Source organism: Antedon mediterranea, chromosome 7, assembly GCF_964355755.1.
Source record: "Antedon mediterranea chromosome 7, ecAntMedi1.1, whole genome shotgun sequence".
Taxonomy (NCBI): Eukaryota; Metazoa; Echinodermata; class Crinoidea; order Comatulida; family Antedonidae; genus Antedon; species Antedon mediterranea.
This window is the reverse complement of record NC_092676.1, coordinates 6,079,965-6,101,312: the sequence shown is the minus strand read 5'-3', so window position 1 is coordinate 6,101,312 and position 21,348 is coordinate 6,079,965. Positions and strand designations below refer to the sequence as shown.

The 21,348-nt window shown below is 35.6% G+C and overlaps 2 protein-coding genes across 2 annotated transcripts in view; both read right to left on the bottom strand.

The window, feature by feature from the left end:
- LOC140055099 (KH domain-containing RNA-binding protein QKI-like) overlaps positions 1 to 8,779 on the bottom strand; it is an 85,100-nt gene extending 76,321 nt beyond the window's left edge. The window contains exon 1 of the mRNA XM_072100310.1: positions 8,225 to 8,779. Coding sequence (XP_071956411.1) covers positions 8,225 to 8,378 — 154 coding nt within the window. The 5' untranslated portion in view covers positions 8,379 to 8,779. The remainder of the gene's footprint in view (positions 1 to 8,224) is intronic.
- A 6,511-nt stretch (positions 8,780 to 15,290) lies between these two features.
- Positions 15,291 to 18,054, bottom strand: LOC140054886 (uncharacterized). The gene is made up of 2 exons (XM_072099996.1): positions 18,004 to 18,054; positions 15,291 to 17,233 (listed from the first exon to the last, which is right to left on the bottom strand). The coding sequence occupies exon 2, from the start codon at positions 17,224 to 17,226 to the stop codon at positions 15,457 to 15,459; it is 1,770 nt and encodes a 589-aa protein (XP_071956097.1). The 5' UTR covers positions 17,227 to 17,233; positions 18,004 to 18,054; the 3' UTR covers positions 15,291 to 15,456.
- Between the last annotated feature and the right edge of the window lie 3,294 nt (positions 18,055 to 21,348).

Below are 21,348 nucleotides of genomic sequence, written 5' to 3'. Positions count from 1 at the left end.
ACTTGTTTCAATATTATCATTATACCCGAGAAAACCTTCTTATTACAAGCGGATAAATCGAAAGTTACCAGTCATTCAATAATTGACAAACTGGCTGATGAACACTCGAGAAACAGACGATCATGTAAGTTTATTTTATTCTAATGACGTAATGTTGTCGTGGTTTTCATATTAAGGTTGTACCTCATCCGATTCTAGTCAGGTACTAAACCACATAATGTATTCCCCAGACCCTTATGAATAAGTGTGTATGATCTAAAATAAGTCGCACATTTTTCTTATCTGCCTTTTTTCAAGAGCTGTCAGGCACTTCTAAATCATACTTTCAAAAGTAAAGCTTTTAAACGCTATAAGTATAAGCAAAAAAAAACCATCACTGAACATTTTCGCCCAAGTATAGCGAAATGCACATATCTTTCTTTCTTTCTTTATTCATCCAAAAATAATGATGCTGCTACACATCAAACCAGATCTCTATGGGGACCGCGGTTTCTATGTTAAAAACAGCTAGATAGTGAGCAAAACCAAATCAATATCTGAATATACAGTATGTTCTGCTATACACATTAAAACAAATGGTGTAGGGAAAAATGAATTAAAAAACTACAATAATCATAAAATATAATAATTCTTGCTATACTGTTCAAGTTTCAAGATCGTGCTCGTGTGCAAATCTATTGAATCTTTTTTACTGACATTTTTTTTCTTACTGACCTGCACTTGTTTAACTATCAAATCAAATTAAATCCCTCTCAAAACTTGTTGATTCATAACTTCCTTTGGACAACAAGGATTACAAACGATGAAAAGTAAATCTATTCAATTTTAAAATGTTTCCAACAACCACACAAATAGACATATTACAATTGAATTTAACTCGTTTGTTCAACGTGTATGGCGCGCCAAGATGTCATTTTCTCTGATGATATATATATCTATAAAAACTATATATCTCTGTACTACAAATAAATGGCAGTTTAGCGCGTTATAATTATACTTTGGCGTTTCGGTGGTCAATATACATCTATGGCGCACCAAGCTGTCAGTTATTCAAGTAATGGCGCGCCATATACATCGATTGACTTTTGGTAAAAGAATGGAAGCCGGACACATTTATACAGAATACGCATGCTTACTATTTTCTCTCAGTTATTCGAGTTAATTATGCCTGAGTTTCTTAAATGTTTATTAACCATTCTCACTGCATATCCAAGCAATATAGTATAAATAAACAAATTAAATGGTAAACACAATTTGAGAAAGTATATCAACGTGATTCGACAGTCTTCTGTCTAATAAATTTGAGTTTGGATTGATCCATTCTTGTTTAATGTTACTATACGGAAAAACTATAAATACTGCAAGTGCCCGATACTATTGGCTCTAGTATTGTAAATGCCTAACTAAGTTTAATAAACTACACTGTAACTATTAGATAATTATTTACTATGTTTATCTTTTACTGGTTATAACAAAAATGCAGCAGAAAACAAGTAGGATGATCTGCAAAGCCTCTTTCAAACTTTACCTGAAAAAAAGGTGTGTGATATGCTTAAATATGGTAGTGATATGACATCATCAGGTCCATATGGGCACACATCACATTTTTTGTCACATAAAGTTTGATAGTGTAGACAGAGATTTCAGCATGGAAATTGATCAAACAGAAAATACAATAAAAAATGTTTAAAAAAATATAAAATGTCAAATTTGGGGGAAAATAGAAACCCTATACAAGTATTTATCCGGAATGAATGTTTTAAAAGAAAAAAAAAGAGAAGAAAGAAGAAAGATAAAGAGAGAGGTAAGAAAATCGATGGCATTGAATGGATAAAGGTGGTGGTTAACCACGAAAGCCAATAAGGGGGAGTAAAAAGACGGTTAAGATAAGTATTAAAGTGCAACAACTGTTGCAGGCAACATTTTCATCAGGTTTCCTTCGTGTTAACAACTTTTGACCTAGGGGGTTAATGGCCTTATCAATCTTTGCTCTCTCTACTTCAATTTAATTAACTGTTAGTTTATCTATGACCTCAATTGGAGTAATCTTTAATTTTAAAGGAAATTTTCTATTTTCCGATGTTTATCTTAAAACATGCAATGTAACATTAAAAAAAGTTGTTAGACGTCAATACCATAAAATAAAAAATGTAACATATTGTATTTTTCAACAATCAGGAAACTAAAGTAGACAGTTTTTTAGATCAAATTTTGATAGCACGATGTTTTCTTTTTTATTATGATGTTTTCGTTTATTATATCCAGATGTACTTTTTGTGCTGTGTCTTGTATCTTCTTGATTAAATATCATCATTGTCGTATAACTAATTATTCTTTATTTTTTGTTGGTCGGCCAATCTGCTCTAAATAAACACCTCTGCTGTAAGATACCACCCAATTCTGCTACTGTCAATAGGTGGTATCTGAAAAACTATAGCAAGTCATAAACGTTGCTGTCTGCATACTACAGGACAGTGTACGACGTGTTAAAGTACAGCATTTATGCAGACAGCAACGTTTATGACTTGCTATAGTTTTTCAGATACCACCTATTGACTGTTGAATTATTAGTTTCACAGAACATAACTACCATATTTGAAACGCGTTGAATTTGTTTTATCTTTACCGCTGAGTATTCTGAATATAGGATCCATTTATATGATCAAAACATAATACATTTTCTTAGTACTATTATTCTTACGTTGTTGTTCTATCTTTTACAGGCCTACAAAAAACTTATTATATTTAACATTTAACCGCTTTCCATACCGGAGTTTCTCGTCGATCTCAGTCTGTGATTGTGATTGCCTGTTTCATTAGGCCCTATAAAAAACTTTTTTTTAATTGCGAAGGAAATTCAATAAATATCTGATGACGACACGTCTTTTTAAAATTTCAGGTGATTAAACGTTCGGGTTAATAGTTCAGCAACAAACCACTTAATTAGAAAGAATGTTACCAACAACCACAAGGGGACGACATACCTCATACGTCAATTTTGTACATATTTTATGGTTAGAAGGCACTGGGTATAATTGTTCTCATATGACTAGGCCTATTACCATTTTTTGAAAATTTTTCTCAGATTAAACGACGCGCGCGCATAGATAAACAGTTTCATCGACATCCGGACGCGCGCGCTCACGAATGCTCGCTTGGTCACGCACGGATGATCATCTCAACATTTGTACACGCGGGTGTCAAAACGGCATCAACGCTTTGTCACGGATGAATGATTACACAGGATACCGTTCTGTTAGAAACGTTAAATTTATGTTTTTACAAATTTATATTCTGATGAACTAGTTTTTAATGAAATTATCTCAGGTTTATCAGGTTTTTAAAATAGTGAATACTACTTAAAATACCGTATACGTCTCGCCAGTGGCTGGGTAAACGTTGGTTCCTATATAAACACACTCGATAAAAAAGTAACCTTTGTAAATTCTTTGACTATGAAACTTTTTTTCCATGGAAATTATTTTAATCCTCGAAGGCAACACTTCTACATATACTTTTTAAATCGGTAGACATTTCTAATGTTCCTATGGAATTATTTTGCTATAAATAGAATTTCATTTTATACGATAGTTAGTATGATATGTATGCTTTCAATTAAAAAAGAAAAATGCATCTCTGTATAAGACAAAGTTGGGAGAATACTCGTGTTGGGCTACTAGGCCTACTGTACTAGCAAAACTTACTAATTAGGTGATGGTAACTAACAATGTGGAAAACGAGAAAGAGAGCAACAAAATGAATAAAGTAAAATGAACGGACGGAAACAGATGAAAGAATTACATTTTACTATTCTGAAGAAGAAGACCAAAAGTATTTCGTATTTTATTGAGAAAATAACAAATCTTATACTGATTGATAGATTGATGTTTGGTCTATTATTTCAGTAAGCTGCTAAGTTAATAGCCTATAAAACCACTATAAGTTTATATACTTCAAACACGGCGAAATAATGTATTGTATGTATGTATATAAAAAATTGTCAACAAAAAGGGTGGATTCTAGTATATTCCGGGATAACAAGGTCCGTTAAATAATTCAACCTTACTATTTTGGGATATTCGCATGAATGAATAATTAATTATTTATGACTAAGTTTTTTAAATTGAACAACTTTAGTGAGCGTCCATGACAAGATACGCTGACCTTGTTTCTTCAGCGTACCACTTGTTTTTTGGCTCTGGGAGCCGGAAGTGAGAGTAAATTGTTGACAGCTCGCCCTCTGGGTCAACGGTACCGTGATAATGCTTTAAATTGTGTTAGTCATTCTACATAACCATTGTTTACAATTTGCTTGGTTTATATCATTTCAAACATATATTTTATTGAAAATATATAGTTGCGGTTTTAAAATAGGTTTATAATACAGTACCGTACCGTCATAAAGGGGTGTCCCAGCGGAGGGGTTATAGTTACTGACGTCCCCTATAAAAGCGCAATTTCCCATGAAGGGGTGATATAACGTTTTAAATTCAACCCAGTTTAAGAGAAACCTTTTGTAGGGGGTTTGACTAACTTTGGGTTGGGTCCCAAAGGTGTACCGTTATTAGAGGCCGGCTCTATTCAATTATTCAATCCGTAATCATAGTATAATAACTGCATTGTACTATATTAGAATATTAAACGCATAAAACCAGGGAGTTGTAAAACACAACTCCCTGCATAAAACTGTAATAAAACAAATTTTATGTATACATTTTAATCAGATATAAATCAAAATTCTCTTGTTACGCTGGGACCAATAAAAAATGAATTAAATTTATATGCTTTGACGACCTCTATTAAAATCATTTTTTTTAGAACGAAGAAATCAAATCGAAGGAACATGACAATTAGATTTATAATGTAAACTTCATTCTGTATACTAGCATGTAGTCATGGTTACTGTATATTCCTTTAGTGGTCTAATAATAAGCAACCAGAAGAATTCGAGTTCGAGTCTCGGTTTCACCGATTTTGTTTTTGTCTCGCAGATTTTCTAATTGACATTTCAAAACAATATTAGTTAATATTGTAATAAGCTTTAATTTCTCTAACAAAATTAAGGGCAATTTGCCATGTTTCTTTAAATAGTTGCAATGTATGTTTATATAGGTAGGAGTGTATATTCTCTCATAACAAGTCTGTGTTGATATAAAAAAAACAAATGATGATGTAACAATAATTACTCATAGAGTATAAACACTAATCGTAAAGCTGGGGGCATCAAAAGAGGGTATACGTCGCACACAAGTCATCTGACATTCGTACACTTGAAACACTTTAAGCACATTTTGTCAACTCGCACACTTTAGGACATTAAATAGGCCGGTTAAATACTAAAACTCACAACAGTCGGACAACTGGGATATCGCACTGAAGCACGAGTCTGTACAATGTCAAAGCATCAAAACAAGAGCTCTATCGTAGAGAATTATTAAATAAGTTACATGATTTGTATTTATGTTCAATTCCAAATCAAATCAAATCAACTCTAAGAACTCTATGACTAAGCACACTCTTAGGAGGAAAATCATATTAATTATGTTTAAACATGTGCTGACCAGACGATGCAAGTTCCTTGAAAATGTACAGATATTGTATTTCTTTATTTCTACAGCATTTCTTTATTTATTTGTAAAATTGAATAATTATTATACTTTCCATATTTACGGAACTACTATACTGTGTATTTAGTAAGTTAAAAACAAGTTTCATAGATAGTATACTATTTAAACCCAATTTTCTTATTCTTATTTAATTATTTCATGTAGGGATTATTTTGGAATACAGAGGTCGGAAGATACCATCAGTACTTGATAGAGTTGTACAACAAAGTCAACTTACTAGATGCAACTTCATTAGAGCCTGCTTCAACAGAAATTTATAATTCCCAGCAATGTTTTAACTGTATATATGAACTGTTTTATAAGTTGTTTTGTGACTGTGTAATTTGGTAGTAGTCACTCTCATACTGTAGGCCTACATTTAAAAGTAACACATCCAAATGCCAACTTCAAGTCAATGGCTACCAGATGTCTCTGTGAGACGGTTATTTGAACCAGTACCAGTACGCAAACGAAATGCTTTGTGCGCCGCACCCGCGAAATAACCCCTATGCAACCATTGAGCTACTGTTTAAAAAAACAAATAAATATGAATTATAAATATATCTAGTATAAGAAAAAAGTTGAAAACTAAGGTAAACTCTATTAAAACTAAGATACTTTTATCTTAAAATAGGATCTCTAAACTAAGATATCTCTATTAAAATCTTAGAATCTCTCTATCCAAAACTAAGATATATACTAACAATCTAAAACATCTCCCTATTAAAGGCCAGGTGCGGGCAAAAAATTTCTATTGATCATACATTCCAATAATTATCGATCTATAGTTTCTGTTTCATAATTGTTGGGATTTTATTTGTGTTACACAAGCTTGTTGAAAATAAGCACTTTCTTATAGTTCAAATTACACAGTAAAATCTCTATTCTTTTGTACACAAATTTTGTAAATAGAGAGTCATTTTAAAAAGCTATAAAAAATAAACGGTGTGGTAAAAAATGTTATCAGATGACTAAATATAGGTAATACTGTATAACTTGAATTTTACATTTCTGGTAGTTTTATTCAACTTCAGATTTTTATTTACATACTATAGCAAAAATTATCCACCGTATATCCACCATCTTTTTTCACCTTCTAGGGAGTCACCAGACATGTTATTACATTAGGTTAAACTACTAACTACTGAAAAAAAGTCTTCCTGGTTTTTATGGCAGAATTTTGCCAAATTTTGTATTTGATCATATTAAGGGAAATTCATGTTGATTTCTGTTACAAATATTTGATTTATGTACAATTAACCAGATATTATCTTTAAAATTCATGCCTGTACCTGAGCTTTAAGATCAAAGATATCTCTATTATAAACTAAGATATTTCTATTAAAAACTAAGATATCTCTCTATACTAAAAACTAAGATATCTCTATTATAAACTACGATCTTTCTATTAAAATCAAAGATAGTGATACCTCTATTAAAACTAAGATACAGTACCTCTATCAAAAATTATTAAGCTCTTTGTAAAAATAACCTTAAAATATCTACTCTTATTTTCCAAATAAATCACCTGAGTGAGGATCAAGTCATTATGGTCGATTGCCTTGTTCAGTGCTTCTACGATTTCAATTAACTTAAGTCACACTTGACAGTCGGCATGACATAGGCCAAATGGTAGGAAATTGATTTGACTGATGTAAGCCTTGAACGCATCAGAATACAATTAACTGCTATCCTGAACTATGTTATTCTGCACTTGTTCGAATCTTAACTTAGTTCTAGTAGTAGGGCTAGTGGAAACAATTACATATTATATATATACTTGAGAGAAAACATATTGAGTTTTATAACTTTATAGTTTCTATTCCCTCCGAAACAAATTGCTTATTACACTTTTTCAGTGTGTGCTAACAAATAGGATTCCTCCATCCAGAAGAAGATGTTTGCTTATAGCGAGAGATACGAATTATATCTTCAAGGCAATTGATACAGTCCTGCAGTCTTCCAGTACCCCCTGCAAGCCAACGCTGTAGGTAAGGTACATTTACCGATACATAATAATGGGCCTACAGGTCTTCATGTAAATAGAAGAGAAAGTATGCCTAACCCCGAGATCTTTTTAAGAAGAATACTTCGTATGATAGTCATATTATTATACACCACCGTGAGTGGTGGATTTTCCATATAGAGTCCTGTCTGTGTAGAAAACCACCTTTGGGACGCCATCAGAGGGGAAAATGTTTTAACACTACGGTCCCGGACGTGTCATCCTTATATAAGGGGACACTGGTGTGGTGTCCCGAAGGTGTCTCCTCAATATATGGGTTCTACTGTACAAATTCCAGAGGCTTCGTATTTATAGTCCACTGCTGATGATAACCAATACTAAATATTGGCCTACGCTAAGTAATATAGCATACAGTAAGAGTAGAATGGAACACAGTTATCCAACTGACTATGCTATCGACGTGGTAACATTTCGTGGTAAAATTGTCAAAGAATAGTAGTAGGCTAGTTTTCTGTCGACGTAAAAGCTCCAGTTTTGGATTTGTGGATTTGTCGTAAAAAAGTAAGTTCTCTGACAAAAAAAACGCGATTATTTGTTGGCGAAATCGACGCAAAACGTAAGAAAAAACAAAATAAACATATTATTAACTCACCTTCATCTAGTAATCTTTCTATATGATGAAAATACGATTTAAGTGTAGGCTGCAATTTGAAGACTGTCTGATCACTGTAAAGCTCCTTTAAGTATTGGGCATTATGCTGAGGTCCTGGTGGTGGCACTGGTTCTTCACCCTCCGACGTAGACATTCTAAAAGCTGTTAATGATATAAGTTATGATACCGTCTAGTAATAGGTAGGCCAAAACGTGGTGCGTTGAAAGGAACACTGCGAGCTACGCCCAAAAACCGTCAGATATTTCGAGGAGAAAAAATCTGGTGGTTAATTAAAGAGGCGAAACAACTTCAACAAAAAGGCTATCCGTATAAAGAGACAAATGTGATAATCCTCAACACAAAAACATACATATAACACTATTCGTTAATCGAATAAGATGATACGCATCCAACGTTTTATATCAATCTGTTCTTTATAAAAATCCTCTTAATCGCTTTATCCTCTTTAGAAAACAATGCCGTTTTATTCCCGAGTCCAAATATGCGTTGGTTATAACACCACTGATTCGAGTTTATAGTCCATAAAGGAACGGAACTCAGCCTATCACTGACTCTAGAAAAGAATAACTGTTGCTTAGTTTCAACCGCGAAGGCCCGTTAGTTTACTATTAACTACTGTAAATCATAATATCACGTGACGCGAATAGTACAACCCATTTGCAAGTCGTAAGCAGTTGATTCATTGAACTTTTCACTTCTCAGTTCCATGTCTTTTAAAACTGAAATAAACAAAAAAGGTTTGTGGAAAACCTCTTCAAGTGGACTACTGAGGGAAGATGTACGGTAATATGTGTAGGAATGCGATGGGGCGAAAGGTTAATCTCGATACTTTTGGAATTACGGTACTGTGCGTCTGGATATTCCCACACGGAGACAAAGTTCACGTAGGAGAAATCAAATAAAATAAACATTAAATAATACAATTTAATGTATAAATGTAGCACTTTTGCAAATACATACAGTAAGCGATTGTGTGGTTTACAGAATTTAATAATTAAACGTAAAAAAAATATTACAACAAAATGTTGTTAATATAAATTACCGTATGCGTGGATGGCTAGACGTCTACAGAGCCAAGTATTATAATCCCCCTCTTAGTATATAAGCTAAATGAAGCTTACATTCGCATTCGATAAAATTATTTTGAGATTCATTGTTATAAGTTATTATAATTACCATCATCAGTTTTTTAAGACCAAACAATGGTTCACACTAGAGACACAAGACAATGTAACCGCAACGCAAGCGAGGTGACCAATGGCAAGCGACAGTTCAGAAAATCCATCGTTTGTGATTGGTCAAATTAATTGCGGCTTACTTTGCTTTGCGTGCTAGTGGGAACCAAGCTTTAAAAATGATTTGTGTTTAAATATATATTTATCTGATTCGAGTATACCCTAAACAAATTAAACGGGGTACGCATACGTAGTTACATTTTTACGGTAAGATCAAATAAAGCGTGGTTCCCACTAGCGATGCAACACAAGGACGTAACGCAACGCAAGTGAATTTACCAATCACAAGCGATGGCTTATTCGCTTGTGATTGCTAACTGTCTATAACTTCGCTTGTCATTGGTTAAACCGCTTGCGTTGCGTTTACGTCCTTGCGTTAAGTTCTAGTGGGAATCAAGCTTTAATGGCCATATTTTCGAAATGCATTAATTACATTATAATAATAAAGTAATCGATCTTTTAAAAGGATTTACTCGAAAATAAAAAAAAAAAACAGTTTCAAAATAAATATTTTATTAAATTTAATTTAATCAAGGCTTTCCAAACCACAACGTTGTTAAAAAAATAAAATTAAACACATTGGAAAATGGCAAACAAGGATCAGGTGGTCGGATGTGAATCAGTCTTGAAAAGCGGTGGGCAGCAGATAACATCTATGAGGTTTTAACCAAAGGTATATATGTAGACAAGATAGGAAAATCACAGTACAATTACCATTGGCACGAACTCTTAATTATAAACGCAATACCTGGATTTGTCTGAGGGGCTTACCAAAAGCAGCGAAGTGTCTATCGGGTCTATCACCAGGTAACCAAAGCAACACATTGTTTATCACTAGCTGGTACGTTACTTAAATATGTATTGTCCCCCAAAAACATGAAAAAATGAAGATTAATTAAATCAGACTTTCAATAGGTTATTTTGTAGTTTTAAGTGAATCACTATGCGTAGAAAAAAAAAACCAGAAAAAATTATGTTTTCACTTATAAAATAACATAATAAATGGTTAAATTCAACCAAAAATCCATTGGCTGGCAGCCAATTTGACTATTTTTTTTCTTAAATTTACATTTTTCAGGTAAATAATTTGTTTTTCGATCTAATTTTTGGTCAAAGTAGATAACTATTAATGTATTATGTGACATTAAAATGGCATATTCAGCAAAAAAAATTTAAATAACTTTTTTTTCAGGGGGAAAATAATACATCTTTAAAGTAAATCAGTATTGTGTTGTAGTAGAGTATAGCCTAATTTAAGCTAATATAATTTTTTTTAATTAAAGGTTAATGTATAATTATTTTATATGTACAGTATTCGATTCATGTAACCTTCCCGAGTGTCATCACCAACTTGATCAACATACAAACAATAGAGGGGGCAATCTCACATTTTTATCTTCTATGACGTGTGGGTGGGTTTCCATAAACTTTTTCCCACTTGTATTGGACGAAACACAAGCAAGGAATAATCACACCGGAAATTATTTGACCCACTTAAGCGTGGTTCCCACTAGCGACGCAACACAAGGACGTAACGCAATGCAAGTGAATTGACCAATCACAAGCGATGGCTTATTCGCTTGTGATTGCTAACTGTCTATAACTTCGCTTATCATTGGTTAAAACGCTTGCGTTGCGTTTACGTCCTTGCGTTACGTTCTAGTGGGAACCAAGCTTTAGACGCGATGAATAGTCCGAAATGCCGCTTGTGATTGGCCAACTCACTAAAGCTTGGTTCCCACTAGAACGTAACGCAAGGACGTAAACGCAACGCAAGCGTTTTAACCAATGACAAGCGAAGTTATAGACAGTAATCACAAGCGAATAAGCCATCGCTTGTGATTGGTCAATTCGCTTGCATTGCGTTACGTCCTTGTGTTGCGTCGCTAGTGGGAACCAAGCTTTACGATCAGTGCGTTGCGTCCAATTGGCAACCAAACTTCATACGTTATTGAAAATACATTAAAGAGCTCTGAAAAGGAATGTTATTGTTTTTGTCCATTGTATATTTGTACATCGAAGTATAGGCCTAATGAATGGGATGACCGAAATGAGGGTTATCTCCTATAAGTCCAATTTACACAGACGAACGGTAGGCTGAAAACCGCTTGTCCCACGTAGAATCTGTATTTATCCTGTTGTGTGTAAATAAATGGTCTAACTATCTATCTATCTATCTATCTATCTATCTATCTATCTATCTATCTGGTCTATAAATGGAATAACATAGATTCTATATTGTTATTACCGTTTACCGCTCGTCTGTGTAAATTGGCCTTTAGTGGGCGTAGCCATTTCCAGGTTATTAATCGTCTTATTTATATGCCTACACTTTTCTTTAAAAAAAAAACAACCAAGAAAATTTAGATTAAACCATTAAAAACAATAGTTCAGCTGTTACTGAAACAATTGAGGTGGGGAGATATTAAAGGGTTGTGGGTTAGCGGTCTATCTTGAATGATCGCATATCTCAAATAAGACATTTTTAATTCCGAGTATGACAATGTTTATAATTATGATTTATTTTCTTTCAGTGTGAATTAGAGGGCCTACTTATATTCAAACGTAATATTAACTGGTGTTGATTAATTAACTACACTTGTGTAACGCCGTCGATTCTACGAATGATTTACACGTGTGCTTTTGTTGAAATTATGCAAAATACATATCGCCACCTGTCAGAGATGAATCATTTGCATATCAGACAACATTTTGAAAAGCATAGAAATGTTAGCGACCTGCACTTGAAGATGATTGATTATATTTTATTCATTCTTTGTTTGACCAAGTCAAGATGGTGTGTAACCTAAATTTAAGGGAAGCCGATGTGCTGGCTTAACTTAGACATAAATATAGATAAACATAAATATATATGTAGTCTAATTTCGCATAAAGCGTGGATAGAAGTTTGGTTGCCCTTGCGTTACGCTCTAGTGGGAACCAAGCTTTAAAACGCTTGCGTTGCGTTTACGTCCTTGCGTTACGTTCTAGTGGGAACCAAGCTTTACTGTCTATAACTTCGCTTGTGATTGGTCAACACGCTTGCGTTGCGTTTACGTCCCTGCGTTACGTTATAGTGGGAACCAAGCTTTAAGGTGTAGGCATAATATGTGTAAACAAACATTTAAAGATTAGAAAACTGAGGGAGCAGCTAAACGATTATCATATTTTTCTCCCTCTTGTTGGCTCAACTTTTCTTAATGGGAGACAATAATGCGTCTCCCACCGTCAGGAAGCAGCTAAACGGTTTTTACTAAGGATTCTTTTATTTGAAATGGAGATATATAGGCTTGGCAGTCAACTCCAAATAAATAATACCACAACATCGTTTATTTCTCGTTATTTCAGATTTCAGAGACCCATAACACAGCAACAGTTTTGTGTTAAATGGGGAAGATCCAACTCATTGAGATTGTTGCTAGGCTTACCTAAGCATAATGCTATAGTAACATGTTTGCCAAGAGGAGAATTCCATCTTTTTTTTCATTTCATTTATTTCAATATCGTCATCACAGCCTTAGCTGAATTACAAAGACATTTACATATTCTCAATATTAAAATTTGTATAAAAGTATAAAACCAATGGTAATAATATTTAAAAAAGGATGCATGCAATAGACACCAACTATACAGGAACATTATAAAAGTTTAGCTTAAAATAGTAAATTTAAAAAAAACACCTAAAAGGACCAATAAGACTAACATAGACATTAAAAATATTGAATTAAAGGAAACAAAAAACTGCGCTGAATATTCGGTGATACATAATAATGATTATTCATTTATAAACGAGGTAAGGTATGGTATTGCACATTTTCTATATCTTTCAACCCTGCATTTGGGTTGTTGATACTTTACACGTCTTAGTTTCATGTTACTTACATTCTTCACCATTTTCCAAAATTAATACTTTTTGAACAATTCAGAGCAAACTTATAGCATAGATTACGTCTTCTATCAGATAAAGTCCGCAAGTGAATGCCTGCAAGTGCATCGGTTTATAAGAGTTTTGAATAATGAAAATGATCTTGTTAGGTAGGTAGTGTACTACGAACTATCTGTTACGATCTTCAAATCTCTTTATTAATGGCGAGAAATTTTAGTTATTTTCTATTTAAGTGTGATCTTCCGTTTTGTATTGGTTGTTGTATATATGGAATTTTTATACTGAAATAGGCCTAAAGTGATCAATCAATCAATAAGCATTTTCATAAGCATTTTCATTAGTAAACCAATGTGTCTTTCGCATCAAAATAATTGTTATTGTTGTTATTACAGTGATGGTATATGCTTTGTGGTTTTAAAAGAGAAAGTGAAATGTATTGTACTCGTGATCTGCAAATGCGATTATCATATTTTTCTTCCCTTTTTTGGCTCAACTTTTCCTAATGGGAGACATAACGCTTCTTCTCCCACCGTTTCCCACGTGTAAGTATATTAATTATACACGTTCCGGACGCGTCACTACGTGTCGAGTCGCGAAATGTTCCAACTATTTGTAAAACGCCGGTGTGACGACGATTATTAGTTCCGGATTTGTCTAATTCCAATTTTTAATTTGCTGCCAAATATTATGTCTTGGTAATTTCCTTAACCCACACGTTCAGACGTACATATTAGGGCCTATTCCTCGTCCACATCAACAATTATTAAGATGATTATTCAACAAGCCCTTAACTCTGTTAGGTTTCAACATAACAGTGAAGATGTTTCGGGCTTAGTTTTTACCCGGGTCCCACCACAATTACCCGGTTAAATAACTAAGCATAAACGGGATCTTTAGGGGAAAAAGGTGGTGTATTCAGAAAGACTTCTAAACGATAATGAACTGATGGCCAGTGGAACTAAATAATGATTGTAGAGCTAGAGCACCAAAAAACAACATGCTAAATTAATGCCTTTAAACATTATTTTTAATGGCACAATGAGTCTAAAGCTCTGGCTGCACTATCAAACCAGTTTGACAAAAAAAGTGTGATGTGCCCAACTATGGTAGTGATGTGCCCAATGTCACATAAAGTTTGATAATGTAGACAGAGCTTTGGGCTGATAGTAGCGATATAGGCATATTAGCGGTTTACTAACTCACAATGACTTCGAGTTACTGACTGCCAAATGTACACATGTTACCTCTACATCATCCATGTCAATGCTTAAACATGGACACCTGTCTTTCATACATTGCATGAAGTTAATGAACAACTATGAAACGCGATTGTCGTAAGAATTCAGATACCATAATAATTCTAAACCCAATTCATCAGTCATAGTTAATTTTTGCCAGGACTACATTCCATACATTCAGCTTGGTTATCACAAGACAAAGACACGCGTACGTTTATTACAAACGACGATTCATTTAACTGTCGTTTGTGATTGGTCATCAAATTAGCGCGCGTATAGTGACGTACCTTCTGATTTACCGAGTTACTGATTTGAATTATTTTGGAAATACCGAATAAGGGATAGAATATCATGATTTCCGGACATTTTTTATTGTCGATCGTTAAAGTTACGGGGATCAACAGAGGCAATCTAAAACAGGACACTAAGCTCGCCTTGTCAATATAGGAACTCGTAACAGTCCATTGATCTTATGTCTGGCTGCGACAAATACCAACAGTACTGTACTATGTGCATATTCTCCGCGGTGCCTATTAAGGGGCGTGAAACTGATTGTGTCGCAGCCACTGCAGAAAAACCCTTTGATCTCCTGAGCTCTCAGCATCCTGTTGATAGATTTCCTTAGTAACACAGTCAATTCTAGGTCGTCACAAAATTGAAAGCTCTCTAATATTGAATCAAAGAATACAGTAAAATATACGTTTGCGTCATTTATTTAATTGAATAGACATTACGTCAAAAACAAATAATAACTAAATTAATAATATATGTAAGGTAATTTATTGATTAAATTAATTGATTAAATGACTGTGCTTTATTATCATTATCAAATCATTTTACATCAATTTTAATTTAAATTTCAGGACGTTCATCAGGATTAGGTCTTGGTCGACGTGGTCTATCGGTATCATCACGTGGTTCTTCTGGGCCTTCTGGTCGTTCGGGTTCTTGACGCTTCGTCTCTTCGGCAGGCTCTTCTCTGGAATTGGCAGGACGTGGTCGTCCATCGGGATTAGGTCTTGGTGGGCGTGGTCTATCGCCATCACCACGTTGCTCTTCTGTACTGCCTGCTGGTTGTTCGGGTTCTTGACGCTTTGTCTCTACGGCAGGCTCTTCTCTGGAATTGGCAGGACGTGGTCGTCCATCGGGATTAGGTCTTGGTGGGCGTGGTCTATCGGTATCATCACGTGGTTCTTCTGGGCCTTCTGGTCGTTCGGGTTCTTGACGTTTCATCTCTACGGCAGGCTCTTCTCCGGAATTGGCAGGACGTGGTCGTCCATCGGGATTAGGTCTTGGTGGGCGTGGTCTATCGGTATCATCACGTGGTTCTTCTGGGCCTTCTGGTCGTTCGGGTTCTTGACGCTTCGTCTCTTCGGCAGGCTCTTCTCTGGAATTGGCAGGACGTGGTCGTCCATCGGGATTAGGTCTTGGTGGGCGTGGTCTATCGCCATCACCACGTTGCTCTTCTGTACTGCCTTCTGGTCGTTCGGGTTCTTGACGCTTTGTCTCTACGGCAGGCTCTTCTCCGGAATTGGCAGGACATGGTCGTCCATCGGGATTAGGTCTTGGTGGGCGTGGTCTATCGGTATCATCACGTGGTTCTTCTGGGCCTTCTGGTCGTTCGGGTTCTTGACGCTTCGTCTCTTCGGCAGGCTCTTCTCTGGAATTGGCAGGACGTGGTCGTCCATCGGGATTAGGTCTTGGTGGGCGTGGTCTATCGCCATCACCACGTTGCTCTTCTGTACTGCCTTCTGGTCGTTCGGGTTCTTGACGCTTCGTCTCTTCGGCAGGCTCTTCTCTGGAATTGGCAGGACGTGGTCGTCCATCGGGATTAGGTCTTGGTGGGCGTGGTCTATCGCCATCACCACGTTGCTCTTCTGTACTGCCTGCTGGTCGTTCGGGTTCTTGACGCTTCGTCTCTTCGGCAGGCTCTTCTCTGGAATTGGCAGGACGTGGTCGTCCATCGGGATTAGGTCTTGGTGGGCGTGGTCTATCGCCATCACCACGTTGCTCTTCTGTACTGCCTTCTGGTCGTTCGGGTTCTTGACGCTTCGTCTCTTCGGCAGGCTCTTCTCTTGAATTGGCAGGACGTGGTCGTCCATCGGGATTAGGTCTTGGTGGGCGTGGTCTATCGCCATCACCACGTTGCTCTTCTGTACTGCCTGCTGGTCGTTCGGGTTCTTGACGCTTCGTCTCTTCGGCAGGCTCTTCTCTGGAATTGGCAGGACGTGGTCGTCCATCGGGATTAGGTCTTGGTGGGCGTGGTCTATCGCCATCACCACGTTGCTCTTCTGTACTGCCTTCTGGTCGTTCGGGTTCTTGACGCTTTGTCTCTACGGCAGGCTCTTCTCCGGAATTGGCAGGACGTGGTCGTCCATCGGGATTAGGTCTTGGTGGGCGTGGTCTATCGGTATCATCACGTGGTTCTTCTGGGCCTTCTGGTCGTTCGGGTTCTTGACGCTTCGTCTCTACGGCAGGCTCTTCTGGTCGTGGTCCTTCAGATGATGGACGACATGGTCCTCCTGGAATGGGACGAAGTGGTCCAGAATTGTCTGCATTGATATAAAAGGCACAGCTTATAGCCAAGAATGGAAGTAACGCCAGTAATATCTTGTTCATCATTGCCTTTCTGTTGAAGAAAATAATACAAATATAACTATATGTTGTACACAATCACCCGATATATGATCGGTATTATTTTGTAATGGGCTGCTTCAATTTAGACATGATATACCCTACATAACAAATGGGCGCAGTCTTCCGTTCCGTATGTACCAAGTGTGAATGGTAGGCCTACTGTGGCTTATTTAACCCTAACTCTGTATAACAAGTCACCAATCAGTAATAATCTTTGCATACAATTTTACTAACGTATAACAAGAATTAATGGTAAAAAGCTTAGGAAACAAACCACAATTATTGTGTTTTATTTCCCAGCCGGTAATTTAAATGCCTTTTCTATAATTAAATAACTAATGACTACTGTATCTGGAAATACAATACAGATAATCGGGTGTAGCATCCTGCAACGAGTTTAAAGATTGGACGTAACGCAACTACAGTACGTAGGCGCAACGCATGTGAGTTGACCAATCACAAGCAACTAGTTCGGATAATCCATCTCGTCGTGATTAGTGGGCAACTTAAGCTTGCTTCTGACTCCGAATACGAAAGGCAAGGGCGTAGCAACGTAAGCGAGTTAACCAAAGACAAGCGACAATTCGAATAATTAGGTCAAATGACTTGCGTTGCGCTTACGTCCTTGCGTTGTGTCCTAGTGGGAACCAAGCATTAGTTCAATCTTGGTTGCGGCGATTTTTGTTAACTCTTGTAAATTTGCTCAATTGTTCACATAGGCCTACTACTGATTAGTAAATAATAATAATAAAAAAAACTTACCTTACTATTCGTAGTTATGTGTAGATGAAACCGTTCGTAGTAACCGGCAAGTATGCTGTGAAGACTGATCTAGACGGGTCTACTTTTATAGAGCCTACAACACGCCAGGTGGGGTTTTTACCAGGCCTTGTTTTAACAAAGATCAGCAATATCTCTCTTTTTTAAATTAATTAATTAATTAAGAAAATAAATATTTACTGATAAATGTATCCAAAATAATATCTAATCAATCATTTGGGAAGCTTTGATATGATTAATTAAAAAATAAGCAATTATTTATACTACGATGTTGACACAAAAAAGGTACGAACAATAGGTAGGCAAACATCTGACCGTCGCCATTACAAATTCTTCTTGAACACTATAAAACGCTTACAATAGGATAGTGCATGTTCTTAGACCGAAATTAGTAAAAAGATTTGGCACTTATGGCGTTTCATACGTATAATATTTGAGCTCACAATTTAGACAAAAAATCGGAACGCCGACTGGTGGACTAACATAACAACTACAGACTTAGGGAAAGCTAACTTGGCTAGAGATAAACACATTGTAAAAATACACAAATGATACGTTACTAATGACAATGTACGTTTCAAAAAGACAATACAAAATCCAAGATTAAGCAAAAAGGGAGAAAAACAGAAGGAAGGGTTAGACAAAAAAGGAACTTGATAAAAAAAAAATAACAGTATCCGCGGAAAAAAATTATGATTATTATAGCATTAGGAAATAGTACACATTTGATCAATTGGATTCCGTATGGAATGGGTTATTAAGTAAACATGAAAAGCAAAGAGGTAATAATAATAATATGCTACAGTATCTGTTACGATTAACAAATAATACCGTACTTACTACAATAAATATTTAATTAGTTGAAGCAGGTGCGCTTTGTATATAATTAATAAAAAATATCAACATTTCAATATTAATTGCTTTAATTTATTGATTTAAGTCACTCACATACTGCTTACTAGGCTAGGTCGGAAGGGTTATCTAGGCTAAGGGGTGTCATTCTGGGTGGTAATTTTATTTGGATATACCTCTTATATACCTGTATCTCTGATGAAATAAAGAGGGTATTGTAATAATGTTTAAATTACAATTTATTATAGACCATTGCTATACCGCGGTGTAACCTGTAGGCCTATAAAGCGGTCTTAAAAATTAAATAAAAAATTAAAGCCTATACTCGAAAGAGTCTTAAAACAGTCTTAATTAGCCTCTCTTTTTGTTACTTTTAGGTATTATTTATCGTGAAAGACAACTAATTGAACGAGTTTTAAGTGTTAAAAATCAAATAATAACGGTGATTTTATTATTATATAGGCCTAGAATAGATTTTCTCGCATAGAAATGTACGTACTGTTATGATTGCGATTTGAACAAGCGTGACAAGTAACTGAACAATATACAATACTTTACTGTACATTAAGTTCCTACTATAATTTGATGGAAAAAAAATTTTCAGGATTAGTTATATAATGAGGTTTTAATATAAATAACGTTATTAATTTAAAAGAGGACAGGAGGCACCATCATTTAAAAAATAATAATTTTAGAATCTTGCAGATCCACACGGCTTTTGGAATATTGTAAGCAAAGGATTATTGTTATGGCATTGTAATATATAGTAGTATTATTTCAATGGACATTTAACTATTAACAACAGTTAAGTAACCTTATCAGCAATTTACATGCAAACATAGTTGTCATTAAATGAAGTATTTAAAAGTACTGTATTGGACAAAGGTCTGTCTGACTTTCACTTTAGTTAATTTGAAATTCACAACTTGACGATGATTAAATATGTAACTTTGTCAAAACATTTAAAATTTTCCCTCCCAGATGAATTCAACAAGACACTAGGCCTACTAAATAATAGCAGACACGCGGATCCTCAGACTACTGATGTAACTGACCAAAAAAGCACACCGGTCAAAAATAAGGTCCGCGTAAAAAAAAAGAGACTTATTATTATTTATAAAGTGCGCATGTTCTAAATATAAATAAACATTTATTATAATTTTCACTCTGCCTACACCTGGCCTAGTGCAATACCAAGTAAGCCTAGTACTGACTACTACTAGCCTAGTTAGCCTAGCATCAGGCCTCCCGTGGCTCCAATATAGCCTAGGCATACCTCCTAGCCTATAGTACTACCAACTCTAGATAGAGTAGAGAGATAGTACACACATATTTTATTAGCCTACACTAGCTAGGCACAGGCATAAGTAAGGCTACTTTTACGTGCCTATATAAATCTATCTAGGCCTAGATGGTAGATAGCTGCCACTACTAGGTCTAGCCTAGTACTATAGTATATACTATTACTAGCCTAGGCCTACTACTAACTAGTAGTAGAGTATTAGTAGTACCTAGGCCTAGCTAGGCTAGGCCTATCTACACTAGCCTTTAAAATAGCGCTGGTCTATATATCAATTAAATAATATTTATAATCGGTAGGCTTTTCGGCTTAATTGATAGCTAGTACTAGTAGTTGGGCTACATTGGTGTCTAGGAACGGGCGTATAAAAGATAGGTAGGCCTACTACTACTACTAGGTCTAGGTAGGCCTGGGAGCCTATACTAGGCTAGACTTTAATTAGACTGAGTGAGGCTAATAAGCCTAGCTACGGCCTAGGCCTAGCCTAGTTGTTGTGCTCCTTTAGTTGTTTGTTTGCATTGTTCATAACCATAAGATATGCATAACACACTTACGACGCTTCATTGATTTCGTTGTTGGGGAAATAAATCCACTAGGCCTATACTTCTTATTTGGCTTAAACATTTAAATTTGTTAACTTTGATTTGTCGATTTGACGTCGTTAATATTCAGACTAGACACGCACGCGGAATGTGTTTGTGTGTATCACGTGTCGAAATCACTCGATCAGCCAGATCGTCTGCTCTCTCTGGCTGCTGGTAGGGTGTACGTCACAAATAAAGTTTATGAATAAATTACGCATGCGCAAGATTATATTTTAGACAATTGGCCAACCAGATACTACTGTATTACCTGTATGATGTGGTAGGGGTGGAGATAAGAAGAAAGGTAGGACCTAAATTAATAATAGAAGTAGCTTTTTTATTTAATAATTATAAATGCATATTGCTTTAAATGTAAACATTGGCATAGTAATGTATATATTTTGTAATGTACTGGACGGAAAGTTCAAACGACTGAGTATGTTCCCAATGGACAAAGAGCGGTCGCCCATAATGTCTATTTTAATCAGGTTCATTTCAAGTTATGTTCGGAGATTATGCAACAACTTGTAAAAGGGCAAAGTAACATTCAAGAGACTTGGCTTAAAAAAGTAAGCTAATGTCGCATTAGTC